Source organism: Simochromis diagramma, unplaced genomic scaffold (assembly GCF_900408965.1).
Source record: "Simochromis diagramma unplaced genomic scaffold, fSimDia1.1 OVJJ01000123.1, whole genome shotgun sequence".
Lineage (NCBI taxonomy): Eukaryota > Metazoa > Chordata > Actinopteri > Cichliformes > Cichlidae > Simochromis > Simochromis diagramma.
In genome coordinates this window covers 1,947,818-1,962,313 of record NW_024386778.1, presented here as the reverse complement: position 1 = coordinate 1,962,313, position 14,496 = coordinate 1,947,818, and the positions used below count along the sequence as shown (strand labels likewise).

Genomic DNA, 14,496 nt, shown 5'->3' with positions numbered 1-14,496 from the left:
CAAGGGGTAAGGCGCAGAAAAGGGCAAGCTGCGCGTGTGGAAAACGCAGGGGGGTCCCGCCAAGGAGGGACCACTAGGGCACACAACGGAAATAGTAGTGGTGGAAACTGCCGCGATGACCGCAAGCAAGCCAAGCCAGTACTCCTGTAAATAACCTGAGAAGTGTCTTTTTGTATGCCAGCAAAAGAAAAATGACAAACTTCAAAGGACGAATATATAAAAAGCTAAAGAAGAGGCCTAACACAGTGCATTATTAAATGAGGTCGACACAACAAACTAACTAAATTGCCAAAAAGGTGTTGTTATGGATCAAGATGTCTAATTGGTGCAGGGATTAGTTTAAAGAGAATATATAAGCGGCGCAAGAAGGGGACTGTCCCTCCCAACCCACTCGGAGGAAACGTGTTATAGATAAAATTTTGAGATGTAAAAGGGTGAGTTATAGTCAACTTGGGGGAGCACGTGAATGGGAATGTGAGGCCTGGAGAGACAGGAAGCCAGTGTCTAATCAACAAGGAGACACATAAACACAAATATGCGGTAAAACATGAAAATGGCAAACTGGGTTGTCAATTAAGCTGCTACCAAAAATGCCACCGCTTTGTAAAATGAGTGGAGGTGGGATGGAAGGATGGAGGCAGAAAAGCCCGGGGGGGGGGGGGGGGGGGGGGGGGGGAGGGGGTGGGGGGGGAGGGGGGAGGACGTCCGGCCGCGTTGTAATAACAAAGAAAAACCGCTTTGAACGCAAACGTCGGTGTGCTAGCGTGCTCGTAATAGTTCCTCGTGGCAGAGGAAAAAACTAATAAAACCCACAATCATCTTCTCATGCACTACCACGGCTCTTCCCCCCCCAGCAATCTTTCTCCCTTTTTATATCATAAAAGAATACAAATTAATCAAAAAAACGACGCACCACAAAACACACTCTGGGCAAACACATCTTCCCGTACAGAAGGGAAAAGAACGACAAGCAAAGCATTTCCCCGTCGCCCCATCTGCAACCCACGGAAAGACCAAAAAAAGAAAAAGAACCACGAAAATGGGCAGGGTGGGGGTGGGCCCGTGTTGGTTGGGAAAGAGAGTTCCACTCAGTGTGTCACAGTCACTTAATGCCTAACATAGGCTATTGTACTCTAACTGACCACATGACATGCTTGGCAGGAATTTGCAGATGTCTTGAGTTGAGCAGGAGGACATCAGACTTCAGTAAACTCATATGGGCTTCTTTTACATTTTCTTCATCATCCATTAGTTTCTTATTATTCACTTCCCAAAATAAATAAAGTTTCTTATGACAACCGTCAAACTGTGTGTAATACAATGACACTGTTGTACTGTTATAGAAGCCACACAAACAATATTACTATTGAGACTGTTTGAATTGTGTGTCTGTGAAAACTACATCAAGCTGAATCGTTGCATTGAGGGGAAAACAACAGCGTCTTACTGGAACATACGTAACATTTTAAGAACTTACCCAAGATATCTGTACATGATGAATCCAGCAATGCACAGGCAGATGAGTGCATATTTCCTTTTGTGCACATTTCTTATCCTGAGGACAACCATGGATGGAGAGCGAGATCCCTTCTGGCAACATAAGCAACAGTCGAGTTAAGTTCACAGCAGCATCTGTGTGCAGATGAATGCATGATGCTGGTCTGAACAGTGCACCGCCTCGTGGGAGTGCCTCTGCGCGGAGCCATGGAAATCTAACTCACCTCATTAGCAGCAGCGTTTGTCTTCGGTATTGTTTGGCTTGTAAGAACTACTACACAGCTTCCTTTTTCTTTTCTTCTTTTTTTAGAGCTTTACCAGAAAAAACAACAAACAAAATGAAAACATTTAATCCTGAAAAAGTTTCTTCCATCTTAAAAATAGTGTCTAGTCTAAAATATAAAAATAATGAGGAATGCGGCAAGTTATATCACTATCTCCAAAGTGTTCATTATTTTATCTTCTTTTGAAACTTGTCTAGATGTGTGGAGCTAATTGCATATTGCTGCCCTTCATTCGTCATTCATAACTCATTCTATGGAGTTGGTCCTTATTTCTACATGTGCTGGGGACCATAACAACCCCATAGTGGTGCCCAGTTCATGTTCGTCACTTAACACATGTTGAAATGGGGTATTTTGCTTTGTTTGCCTCTACTATCCCTACCTTTAAGTGCCATTAGTAGTCCAATAGACTCTGCACAGGCCTGTACATTTCTTAACCTCTCCCAGCCACTCACGACCCACCCAGGTTCCCACAAGCTCTGTACCACCACAACACTCATATATGACTTAGCTAGTGGCCAGCAAGCAGCAACTCTTGTAAGTGGGAAATGGCTCTTCGATCCCTTATCTTATGACCCCTGTAAATACTTTCCTGATGCGTTTTTTCAACTTTAGTTGCTACTGCTCTGGTTTCAAGACAGAAAAGATTATTATTTGTGCTCCTCAGCAAAGGAAGACAAACCAGGGTTAGCTGTTAGAGCCACTAGCTACAGCTAATTGTTTCTATTGGTTTCATAGTCGGAATAGCCCTGCACACGTAACTCTGGTGGTTAGTGGTCGTGTCAATTTTCAATATGCAGCTGTAGAAGCTGTTAGAGTCACGTGTGTAAACCTGCCCTCCTTTTCTTTTTGGTGTGCTCTTTCTCTTCCACTGTGAAAACACACTCACTCATAGAATTTATCAAACTCTTAATGAGTTTTATTTAGGAAGGTTCCTAAATAATTGTCATGACCTGGAATTATCTGCATGGCCACAAGAGCTGGTGGAATTCTCTAAAAACTAAGGAAGGCTGCTTCATTGCTTTCTTTCTTTCCCTTCTTTAGGGAAGTATGCAGTGGATTAATTTATAAAAGAAGATGATGTCTGGCCACAGTTCATATGTTATACACGGACCCACCATCATTACAAAGGTGGAGCAGCTAGACAACAGTGCATTTTCAGTTTTAAGCAATATGCTGTTTATGTCTCTGTGATAGAAATGGCTCCTTATCAAGTTATTATAATGAAACTCCCATATTTACATTCAAAATTTATATAAAGTTCTTGGGCGCTTTATTAAAATAATCAAATCAAATTTAAGATTGATCATAACACATTTTGCATTAGTTATGTTTGTTGTTGTAGTATTTTTAAATAATTGACTGTAGGCCTCTTCTTTAGCTTTATATTCGTCCTTGAAGTTGTCAGTGCTTCAAAAAAGACACTTTGCAGGTATTTAAGGAGCTTTAGGTCAGCGTTTCAAACGCAGCTTGCTCTTTCTCTGCCCCACTGCAGTTTCTCCATTTCAATTACAAGCCCATATGTGCTGCAGCTTTTAGTCTTTTACCTCCACCCCTAACCTCAACCTTTCTTTATCTGCTCCTCAGTCAGTTCCCAGGCTTTCACACATTTTCTCTGCACGAGGTCTCTCCAAGGCGTCCTCACTTCAAACACACATGTGAATTTGAATATGCTAACTTTCATTGTTATACAGCCCGAGGCCCAGCTGTGCTGCATTTTTCTAACACCACGTACTTTGCATGTGAGATTTTAAAATTCCATTTATCTTGTCATGCTAATCGTTGCTTTATTCACTACCTGCTGCAGTTGCATGTGGATATGTTCTAAATTTATTTCCTTTTATTCCATCATGAGCCGATAGCAACACAGCAAAACTTAATTCTGCAACCTTATAACAAAGCTAACAAAGCTATCTAGCTTCTCTCACAATCATATAACATCAGAGACATAGACAATAAAATATCGCTGTCCTCTTAATAACTTATTATAAATACGTAATTAATGCTCGACACACAATAAAATGCGTCATAAAGTGGACACACCCCTTAGCATTTTAATGAGCTCTTACTCCACTTTCTGTCTTCGCCTTCCACTATTGAAGACTACGCTTCCCATGCTCCTTCGAGGTTGGAGCTTGCGCAATTTGTTTTCCACGGCCCTAGCTGCTGGCAGTGGCTGTATGCTGTTTGTTGTGTTTACATTAAGGAAGAGAAAGAAAGAATTTCCCAAGTTATTGTAACACCGTGGCTGTCGCATGAGGTAAGCACCAGACCTTTGTTAAATGTGTGCTCTATCTGTCTGTTAATCACTTGTATGGACGTTATCAGGAAGAAAAAGTCTACAGTTAAATTAGTTGTTGAGCGATAATTTAGCTAGCATCACAAACAGACAAGCTAGTTGAACACTAAAGAAGCGAAAGTCATCGATTACAGGGCTATAGGCAACATGCTGAACTCTATATATGAGATTATGCCAGTTTTAGAGGATTTTTAAGCAGACCACAATGAGCCAGTTAGCCTGAGTGTGTGTTATCATCTTTTTTGCGCTAACTCACTGAGTCAGCTTGCTAGCGTTGAATAAAACAGTATCGCACAGAGACAATAGGTGGACAAACGTTTGCATCTTAAGACAAAGGAGAGGACATCGCTGGTGTATAATGTCACCATGCAACAAATAAGACGATAGCAGCGTTTATGAAACGCACATAAGCTTTGCTTCTCTTAGCAAGGCATTAGATGCTGATAGATTTTGTGCAGAAGTTATTAAGTTGTGATCTATATGAAACTCGTTAGGTATTCTGTAAGAGCACGTGTTTAGTGTGCGGACAAGTATTTTTAGAAAGACTATATATATATATATATATATATATATATATATATATATATATATAGCTGATAATGGTATGGTTTTTAAAATAAAGACTTACATCATCATCAGCTTGTGAAACACTAAAAAATATCAAAACTCTGAGAGAATTTGCCAAACATTGTATTGTTGAACTTTCTTAGTATTAGAAGGCTTTTTCTGATGTATGTAAAACACAAACTAATGGAGGTTTATTTTTATGGATGTGCATGGAAAACTACCAGGTTTAGAAAGGCTACTGTTTGTAAAAGCCAAATGATAAGCTTGTTATACAGATAGCTGATTCATTGAAGAGGTAAAAACATTAAATATTATGTGACAGTTGAGTTAACAAAAATCACAAGAAAATAGGTCTTCAAGCAGTTGTGTGTCTTAGCAAAGCAAGTAGCAAGAGCTGTTAGCATCTGCATTTCAAAGGTTGAAGGTTTTCCATTCAGCCCCTCACTTTGTTTCCTTGGGTTTTGGTTTGTTGCAGGTTACTGGGTGAGCCCCTCCCTGCCATGAGAGCGGACCACCAGGTCACCAGCCCCCCCTCCTTCTGCAGTTGATGGATCTCCAGCTGGTGCAGAGATGACAGACAGCGTCAGGGCTTTCCTCCGCGATGTTGCGACGGTTAGCAAACACAAAGACACTGCACCCATAAATAATTTATGACATAATGTGCAAGTATGTAGTGTATGCAAACTGAAACAGAAACATTCAAAACAATGGACCCATTCAGCCCTGCTGGTTGAAACAGTAGAAAGAGCGAGCTGAAGATCGTAATTCTGACTGATTTCTGTGGCATACACATGATTTAGCAATTTTAATGTAGATAGTATGTTCTATCCATTTGGTGTCAGAGTTTTGGATGTTAAAGTTCTGCGAGTAGCCAGTTTTGAAACTTGGCAGCCGACATCTTGGAATAAGCCCAGACTCTCATTTTTAAGTCTCTTTCTAAATAAAAGTCGAGCGATCATTTCAGTGGTCACTGGGACAGAAAAACTGCTTGTACAGAAACACAAGTCATATTCAATAAAAACAATTTCACAAGTTTGGAAACTTTGCTCTAAGTTTAAAGAGCTTTTTTGCCTCTTAAGTTACACTGTTTAACATCATTAATGCTTCAGTAACGGTCCAGTGCAGAGCCAAAATAAACAGCTTCTCTACTCAACAAATGTCACGCTAATTCACAATGTGGATCCACAGTAGGGACATAACGAGCAGAGAGAGGTGCCTCCATGCAGCAGAAACTGTGTTGAAACCTCTGCTGTGTCCATGCATCTGTGCAAACACGAGGTTGTTTCCAGTTTCAGCACTCACTGAGTGCATAGAAATATTCATCAGAAATTGAATCTGTGACTGAAGTGTAAGAAGAAGAGAAACTCAACCAGACAAAACCTCCAAAGACACAATAATGTTTGCGTACGTTTCTCTAAAGAGCTTTACTGTGAAGCAAGTTCATCATAGCCAGGTTTTCTGTGGATTAGCTGGCTTCACAAAACCTAAAACCCCAGGCATTGGTCAAATCAGGACATCATCAGCTCACCCATGGAAATGCATGCAATGAAGCTTGCATCACACAGTTTGAGCTGATGTTAATGCCAGAGGTGGATGTTGCTCTGCAATTACTGATTCAGCAGATCATTGGCAATGTTTAGGCATTATTCAGTAAGGTCTTTAGAATGACTCATTCTTTTACAAATGTTGGTAAAACCAGACTGCATGGCCATGAGACTGACAGTGTTTGACTTCAAAGATTAAGATGTGTGGCCATGACCATGCAAAGCACAGTTGGCACTACTGTAACTACAGCTGGGCTCCAGTGACGGTGTTATTAAGCCATACTTTGAACCTGTGCAGCCTGAACGTGTCCGGGTTACTTCAAGAGCCTCCAGAAATAATATTTGTCTTTGAAATAATGTCAAATGTTTTTTACTGACCTCACGGGGATCATTCATTACAGAGAAGATACTTGTAGAAATGCTCCGACTGTCTCTTTTTGTATTTATGCTCTACAGGGGATCAAGGACTCCATATTGGGGATTGGAACAATCTCCAAGCTGGATGCTCGTATCCAGCAGAAAAGGGAAGAGCAGCGGAGGAGAAGGGCCAGTGGGGCCCTGGCACAGAGACGGGCACAGAGTGAGGAGCGCAAACCGGACAAGTAAGCACCCGAACACATTTTGGTCGCATTTTGTTTTCTTCACTAGTAAATATAATAATGTGTGAATTACAATATGTTATCTAGTTGGGGCCATCATCATATCCACCCTGCAAACTGCAACACGCTGACAGTTCTCAGGAGTTTGTTTAGAAGTAATGAAATCAAGTCATGCGAAAGTGAAACATTAGTGTTGTTCATTTTCTCTTCTAGTGATCCCAAAGTAGCCAGCAGGATTTTTCAATGCTGTGCCTGGAATGGAGGAGTGTTCTGGGTAAGCTTAAACTGTTACTGCCTCAAATGTGAAACATCATTATCCACTAAAGTATCAAAGCTGAATACCAAAGTTAAACAACCACACTATGCAGGGAAGCACAAGTTAAAGAATAACAACGGTATTTCTCTTTCTCTTCTCAGCTCAGTCTGTTTCTCTTTTACCGGGTGTTTATTCCACTCCTGCAGGCTCTCACGGCAAAAATCATTGGTATGTATGGCTGCTGCTCAATCTGGACCAAGTTTTCCGGTGTGTTACGGGAAGCAGATAATTAACAAAGCTGTTTTTACTCCAGGTGACCCCTCCCTCCATGGCAGTGTGTGGTCCTGGTTAGAGTTCATCCTGACCTCCGTTTTCAGTGCTCTCTGGGTCCTCCCCCTGTTTGTCCTCAGCAAGATCGTCAATGCCATCTGGTTCCAGGTCAGGCCCTTCTTTAAAATCAGAGTTCCACGCCATGCACACAAGATGGTAACTTTTTTGTCCCCTTCAGGCATCGGAGACTGTTATTACTTCTGGTGTACGATTTTCTGTAGTAGCATTCCACTTTAGCTCACAGCGCAGTAGACTATACTGAATCAGTGTCAGCTGCTGAGATTTATAAAGCCAGCGCTGCCTCAAGGGCTGCTGACTCTTCCTTTGCAATGGTTCAGACTGCTCTCTCATCAGAAATAGCCCCAAAATGTAAAGAAAGACAGAGGATACAGAGAAGAAGGGGTGTTTAATAATGTTCCCTCTAAACTGCGCGTGTGCACAATTGCACACTGCTAGCACGGTCTCTGCGCACAGAAAATCTGCGTTGCACACAAAAAAAAATCTAACCTGAATTGAAATTAAAATTAAAACTTTAACAATTCTGTTTTGCAGTGTTAGTCAGTGAGTGACTGGCTGCTCCCGTATGGGATTACAACGATGCCACCTTATCCCATAATCCAGCCAATAATGCGATTCACATTCGTATATACGCAGCTAATCAACGTGGTTGACAGGCTATGACAGCGTCCTTATGTGCCGACGCCGGTGTTTTAGCGAGCAAAGTGGCTGATGTGGAGTGAAGCCACGTTAATGACAACGTGTACAACCATTGGAGATGTGAGCAGGACAGACGGAACAACTGACGGGAAAAGTGTGGACTTTATACCAGTTTTTAAATTGTGTTGATCGGCCGCGTAAAACCAGAGTTATGATAAAAATATCTGCAATGTTTGTCTTTCTTCCTGAATACTGTCGTTGTTTATATTTACTGCGGGAAGAAACGGTAAAAACAGCGTTTTATAAGGAAAACGCTGGAAAGCCTGTGAGCAAAAACAACACCAAAAAAAACACCACCCTTTCCTATTGGTCAAAAAATGTACCATGTCAACCAATCAAAAAATGATATGGCAACAAGGCATGTAGTTGTTTAGGAAAGGGGGAAGTTTTAGGAGTGACGGCGATGTTTTGAGATGTGAGAGATTTGCGACATTTAGCGCAAATCTTGTGTAGTTAGTGTGTAGTTAGTGTGTAGTGAGTGTGTAGTGTGGTCAATAGTGTTGTTGTGTGTGTCAGAACAATGAGGCGACTGCTGAGTGTTACAGGTGTTACAGCAGTGATACATCTGCTGCTGTCAGGCCTGCAGGTATCAGGCTGTTGTTCTCCTTCATCTCATAGTGGGCAGAAATATTTTTTGGAGTGGCACAAATAATTTGTGTGGCATCAGATTTGATGCAGAACAGCTGATTGTTCTGTAAATAGTTTGAAATGTTTATTTTAAAAACGCCTTGGCTGCATTTTTAGGTAAAAGCTGCAAAAAACTTTGTTTGCAAAACTCAGTTACTTTTTTGAAGAAGTAACTATATAATTAATTGCCCAACATTGGTCATTATTTACTGTATTTTGCAAACAGAGAGTTACAGGACAAGCAAGTCAGAGCTTTATAAAAAAAAAAAAAAAAGTTAGTTGTGTTTTCAAAATTGGAGTTCAGGTTATTTTTCCTTCCAATAGTGTTAACATGCTACACAGGTCATGAACAAGATTTTTTTACATTTTCATTGTAATTGGGCTAAAGCAGTTAATTAAAAGTAGTCTAACATAAATGTAAATGCTGTAATTTGATTATTTTAATAAACATGTAACTTGGATGGATTGGATGCTGGTGTGACCACAGTGCACACGTCTGCTGTTGCTCACAGTGGTCCAAGTGTCCGCTCAGGGAGTTTGTGTGTTCGCTCAGACACATGAAAAATTAGAGGGAACATTGGTGTTTAATAAAGTCAGCTGTTAGATGGTATTGCAGGGCTTTATTAATAAAGAAGCTGTAGACACAGATGTTGCTTCTATTCATGGATGAGGCCATATGTGACGTTTAATTATACAGAAACAGTCTAAGGTTAAACTTTTGTTTGTCCTTCCTGTACAACTATTTTTAATACATATTTGGATATTGTGTAAAATGGAAATAAAAGCTAAATATGATTATTTGCACATTATAAAAGCAACTATTACAAACTGAAAAATGTTGTAATAAAAAAACCCTGAAGTTATGCAATGCTGTGTGCACCTCATAACTATGTTCTTTAGCAAGAGATAAGTAAGTGTAACAGAGCATCCTGGTAAGTTAGAATGGGGTCGTGATTTTTAATAACTCAACCATACGGTTACAGAATAATGTTTCTCACAGTAAAGAAAGTCGTGATTGGTTTATGCTAGGGTCCCACAGCTTAAAAATCCAACATACCACACTGCTGACCACCAGAGGAGACTACCAGCTCATCATCAGGTGTGATTTCCACACGTAGGAGCAGATGAGCCAGGGAAAGGAAAGAGGTCTCCAGAGCACTCACTGATTCAGCAGAACCTAGTGGCATGTGTGCATCATGTCTTTGATCTAACTGAATATGAATCAATTTGTGACTACCACACCAACAACAGAAAACCGAGAATATTGCAAAGTATTTTTTAATGGTTAAAACAGATTAATCACCCTGCCTCCACAAGAAAGGGCTAATCACACACCCTTCTTCTGGCTGATGGAACAAGCACAGTGCCACACACTGTCAGAGAAATGGCCCACTGGTGCTGCCGGCGACTCTCATCAGTCTCATACTCCTGACTGATGAGCAAGTGGAAACCAACTGTGCTCAATCACAGAGCTGCAGAAAGGGTGATACATGAAGAGACAGGAGAAAGCAGAAGCACTATGGGATGTAAAATAATATGGCACATAATATTATTCAAATATTCCCTCTATTAGTTCAAGTCTTTGTGCACAATATACAAGGCTGAAAATCAATGTGAAATGAGCAATCTATTAAGATCTTAAAAAAGGACATCTTTGTCAAACAAGACCGGGCTGTTTTCAGCACGATAATGCCAAATCACAAAACCTCAGACCTGTCGATGAACTTCTGACAAACATTTATTGTTGTGGTTATTTTGAGAGGATGATATTCGAAAATAAGAACTGGAAAACATTTCCCCAGCAGGGTCAGATGTCCATTACAGAGTTAAAAGCAGTTATACCTCCTGTTTGGCTGCAGTGACACTGATATCATTACGTTGCTCTGTGTTATAGGACATAGCTGACCTTGCATTTGAAGTGTCTGGCTGTAAAGCTCAGCCATTCCCCAGCGTCAGTAAGATCATCGCAGACATGCTTTTTAACCTCCTCCTCCAGGCGCTCTTCCTCATTCAGGTACATTTTATCCTTTCTAAATAATAAATCTGCATAGCTGCCTGTGTTTCTCACTTTATTCCAACGAGTGTCACTGTGTGTATTTTTGTGGTCCTCCAGGGTATGATCGTTAGTCTCTTCCCCATCGATGCCATTGGACAGATGGTTAGTCTCCTCCACATGTCTCTGCTCTACTCCCTGTACTGCTTTGAGTATCGCTGGTTCAACCATGGTGAGTCCTCTGTCAGCTTCTATACAGACACAGACTCATCTGAATTCAATGTGAACCTGTAAACAATGTGTTTTTTTTGTGTTTGTCTAAGGCATCGAGATGCACCAGCGGCTGTCCAACATTGAGAGGAACTGGCCATATTACTTTGGCTTCGGCTTACCCATGGCTCTGCTGACTGCCATGCCCTCATCATACATCATCAGGTTAACACTGCGTGATTTTCTTGTGATCATTATTACAAGTATTATTTTGTTTGTGGTCCATTTTCCAGTCATGTTTTTTTTTTTACACCTTATACTTACACACAAACTACAGAAATGTATTCAAAACTAATGAAAATGAAAGGCACATATTGGAGAACAAAGTGCTCAGAAGTAGGTGCAAAGGACTTGGTCTGAGTAGAGAGTCCGTATGTGAGTGGCCTGAGTGATGGGGGTTACTAAGACCATGGCTCAGACTGGTGAAGAGGGTGGGGGGATAGTGTTTGTTAACAGTCCGAGTGGCTCAGGGGAAGAAGCTGTTTGTGAGAGTGGAGGTGTGGGACCTGATTGACCTGAGGTGCTGACCAGCGAGTCAAACAGTTGTTGGGCGGGGTGCAAGGGGTCACGTGGGATGGCCCTGGTTTTCCTGAGACAGGAGGATCTGGTGATGGCCTCCAGGGGTGGCTGAGGGCAGCCAGTGATTTTTAGGGCAGTGTTAATTATCCTCAGTACAGCCGTCCTGTTCTCATTATTGTCCCCTGTGTACCAAACACCCAGGCAGTAGGAGAGCACGCTCTCCACTGAGGAGCGGTAGAAGGCCAGCAGCAGCTTCTGGTCCAGGTTATTCTTCCTCAGGACAGGAGGAAGTGCAGCTGCTGTTGGGCCTTCTTTACCAGCGCGTTGGTGTTGTGGGTCCAGATCAGATCAGCGGAGATGTGGCATGCCCAGAAAACTGAAGGTGGAGACAGATTCCACCTGTTCTGCGTTTATAATGAGAGGTGGACCTGTCTGTGTCTCCTGAAGTTCATTATGAGTTCTTATGTTTTAAGGATGTTCAGCTTCGGGTTATTTCTTGAGCACCACCGGGACAAGTTTTCTACCTCCACCCTTTATGCTGTCTCATCTCCATCAGGGTATGGCAATGACAAATAGCAAACATCAGAGTCCACACTGATGCCTGGCAGGTGTGTTCACACGTAACAAGGAGGAGTTACTGTACAGTTTTATAGATAATGATAGGAATGATTTCCTGAAGTGTTCTTTATGGCAACGCTGTTGAATTATTCTGAGGGAGATCGAGCTGTGCTGCCTCAGAAGTGCGCAGTAGAGATGGGCTGTCCATGATGGAGAGCAGTTTGTTCAGCGACCTCCTAAACCTCACTGACTCAAACGCCTCCAGATTCTGGTCAGTGATGGTTCCAGCATCTCTGGGTCTGTTGCTGACCCTTCTCCCCAGCATATAACAGCAAAACAGATGGCACTCGCTACCACAGACTGGTAGAAGATCTCCACCATCCTGCTGCACTCATTAAAGCTTCCTGAGCTTCCTCAGGAAACAGTCTGCTCATCCCCTTCACTTTGAGAAGGAGAGGAACTCCACTATTTATAATTACAATATATTACAAAGGAGTAATTAGTTATAAATAAATATAATGAATGGTCACAAAACATGTCAGAACTTTCTAATAGAGAGGAATCTGGAATTTGGACCTTCTGCTCTGTTTTTAATGGTTTTTAAATGCTATCTTTGTTTCCTATGCAGCGGTTGCTTGTTCTCCATCCTTTTCCCTCTGTTCATCATCAGTGCTAATGAGGCAAAGACACCAACAAAGCTGTAGTGAGTGTCCAACAAACACACTGTAAGAACAATAAATAAAAGGATCTATTTCACAAGTGACTGATGTCGATTTCACTCTTCCAGCCACTTCCAACTGCGTCTCTTCTCCCTGGTCGTGCTGATCAGCAACAAGCTTTTCCACAAGACTGTCCACCTGCAGTCATCACTGACGTCATCTGCCTCCACAGAGAGGCTGTCAACACCTCACACCTCCCCGACCCGCCAGAGGCTGCTGCCCACCCAGTGAAGGAGATAGGATAGTCACCAACAAGCGGTTTCACTGAAAAAATTTATTTTTTTCTTTTTCTAGAAGGATCGCCCTTAATGAAGATGAGTTCAGCTGGTTCATGTGGTTCAGGACAAAGGGTTTACATGTTTTTGTGTAATCTGTGCCGCCTCAGTTACTCATTTTTATCCATCTTTTCTGTGTGACACAAAAATCGACTGACCTGTGCCTCACACTCAAAACACTTTAAATACTAAGATCCAGACTTCTTTTTACTTTTCTTTCTTTCTTTGCATAATGTGCCATTTGAGTGACTCTCCTTTTAATAAATTACAGCACAAGACATCACAAAGTTTTAATTTCTTTAAGCAAACGTGACTAAAGAAGGATATTTTTCTCTTTGAAGGGGCTTTTTTGTGTTCAGAAGCAAAGCACAGGTGTGTTTTCTTAAAAGTCACATTCCTCCCTCACAGATCCAACACTTTCTTGCACACGGACGTGTTTCTCTATTAAATTCTGCTCTCCTCACAGTCCCGTCTGCAACCTTGTACAGTTATAAAGGGAGGCTTTTTAGTTTGAAATCCCCACAGCTTTGTTTTCAGTAGAGTACAAGCATCGTTTCAGGAGCTGCTATTAAACGTCAGAGTGACCTTTTTGTAACGGAAATCAACCAGAAAGTCACTTGTGTGCATTGACAAAACTGTTCCTCTGCGTCCCATCCCAAAAATAAAAAGTCTGGATTCTGCTGTCTAACGTCACAATACACACGGCTACACCGGCAAAGGGCAAGCTTCATTAGAGCTTTTAGTGTATTGATAGATGAGACGACACTGCCAAACCGCTGCATCTTTAACTTTACTTTGACCACTTCAACGCTAAGCTCTGTCACAAAGGAGTCATGTAGCTCGTAGCTTTACAACAGACGGGTGATCAGCCTCGACTCGCTTGCTGTAGTGCCCCTTGCACCTTAAAGAGAGCTTGATGCAAATATAACTGATCCCCAAATATCATTGGCTGTTTGGTTATTTGTGCTGTACATAATGTTAATACCTCCTGAATGTTCAGTCAGAAGCCCAGCGCCACACAGTGACCCCACCCCAACCTTTGTCTCATCAGAGCTCGTGGATGTGGAGCGGGGCCATGATTTTAAACAGTGTGCAATTATTGTAAGAAGAGCATAGTGTTTGTGCAGACTGATATTTGTGAGTGAGGTTTTGTAAAAGTAATACTTCTAATTTGAATAAAATTGGTCAGTATTCAATATTTGAGCTCTTGTGTTTCTGTGTTTTTTGTTTCTCTACGACATTTCAAACTAAGCATTGCAAAGATAAGGATAGATAAATGATTTATATCACTGAAAATCAGATTGGGTCCTTGGGTTGCACTCCAAATTGTTCATGGTTGATAAAAAAAAAAAATGTTTCAGGCATCTAACAGAAAGGTATCAGAGAAATTAAAAACTGTCTTAACACAGACGCAGATGGAGTTTTGTACTTGATTGAGCTAA

General features: G+C 41.5%; 1 protein-coding gene across 1 annotated transcript; it reads left to right on the top strand.

The window, feature by feature from the left end:
• The first annotated feature begins 3,909 nt into the window (after window positions 1-3,909).
• Window positions 3,910-14,252, top strand: ei24 (EI24 autophagy associated transmembrane protein). Its single transcript, XM_040011296.1, has 11 exons — window positions 3,910-4,041; window positions 5,123-5,259; window positions 6,648-6,793; window positions 7,004-7,064; window positions 7,208-7,274; window positions 7,360-7,484; window positions 10,615-10,734; window positions 10,834-10,945; window positions 11,037-11,148; window positions 12,689-12,763; window positions 12,848-14,252. The coding sequence occupies exons 2-11, from the start codon at window positions 5,218-5,220 to the stop codon at window positions 13,008-13,010; spliced, it is 1,023 nt and encodes a 340-aa protein (XP_039867230.1). The 5' UTR covers window positions 3,910-4,041; window positions 5,123-5,217; the 3' UTR covers window positions 13,011-14,252.
• The last annotated feature ends 244 nt before the right edge of the window (window positions 14,253-14,496 follow it).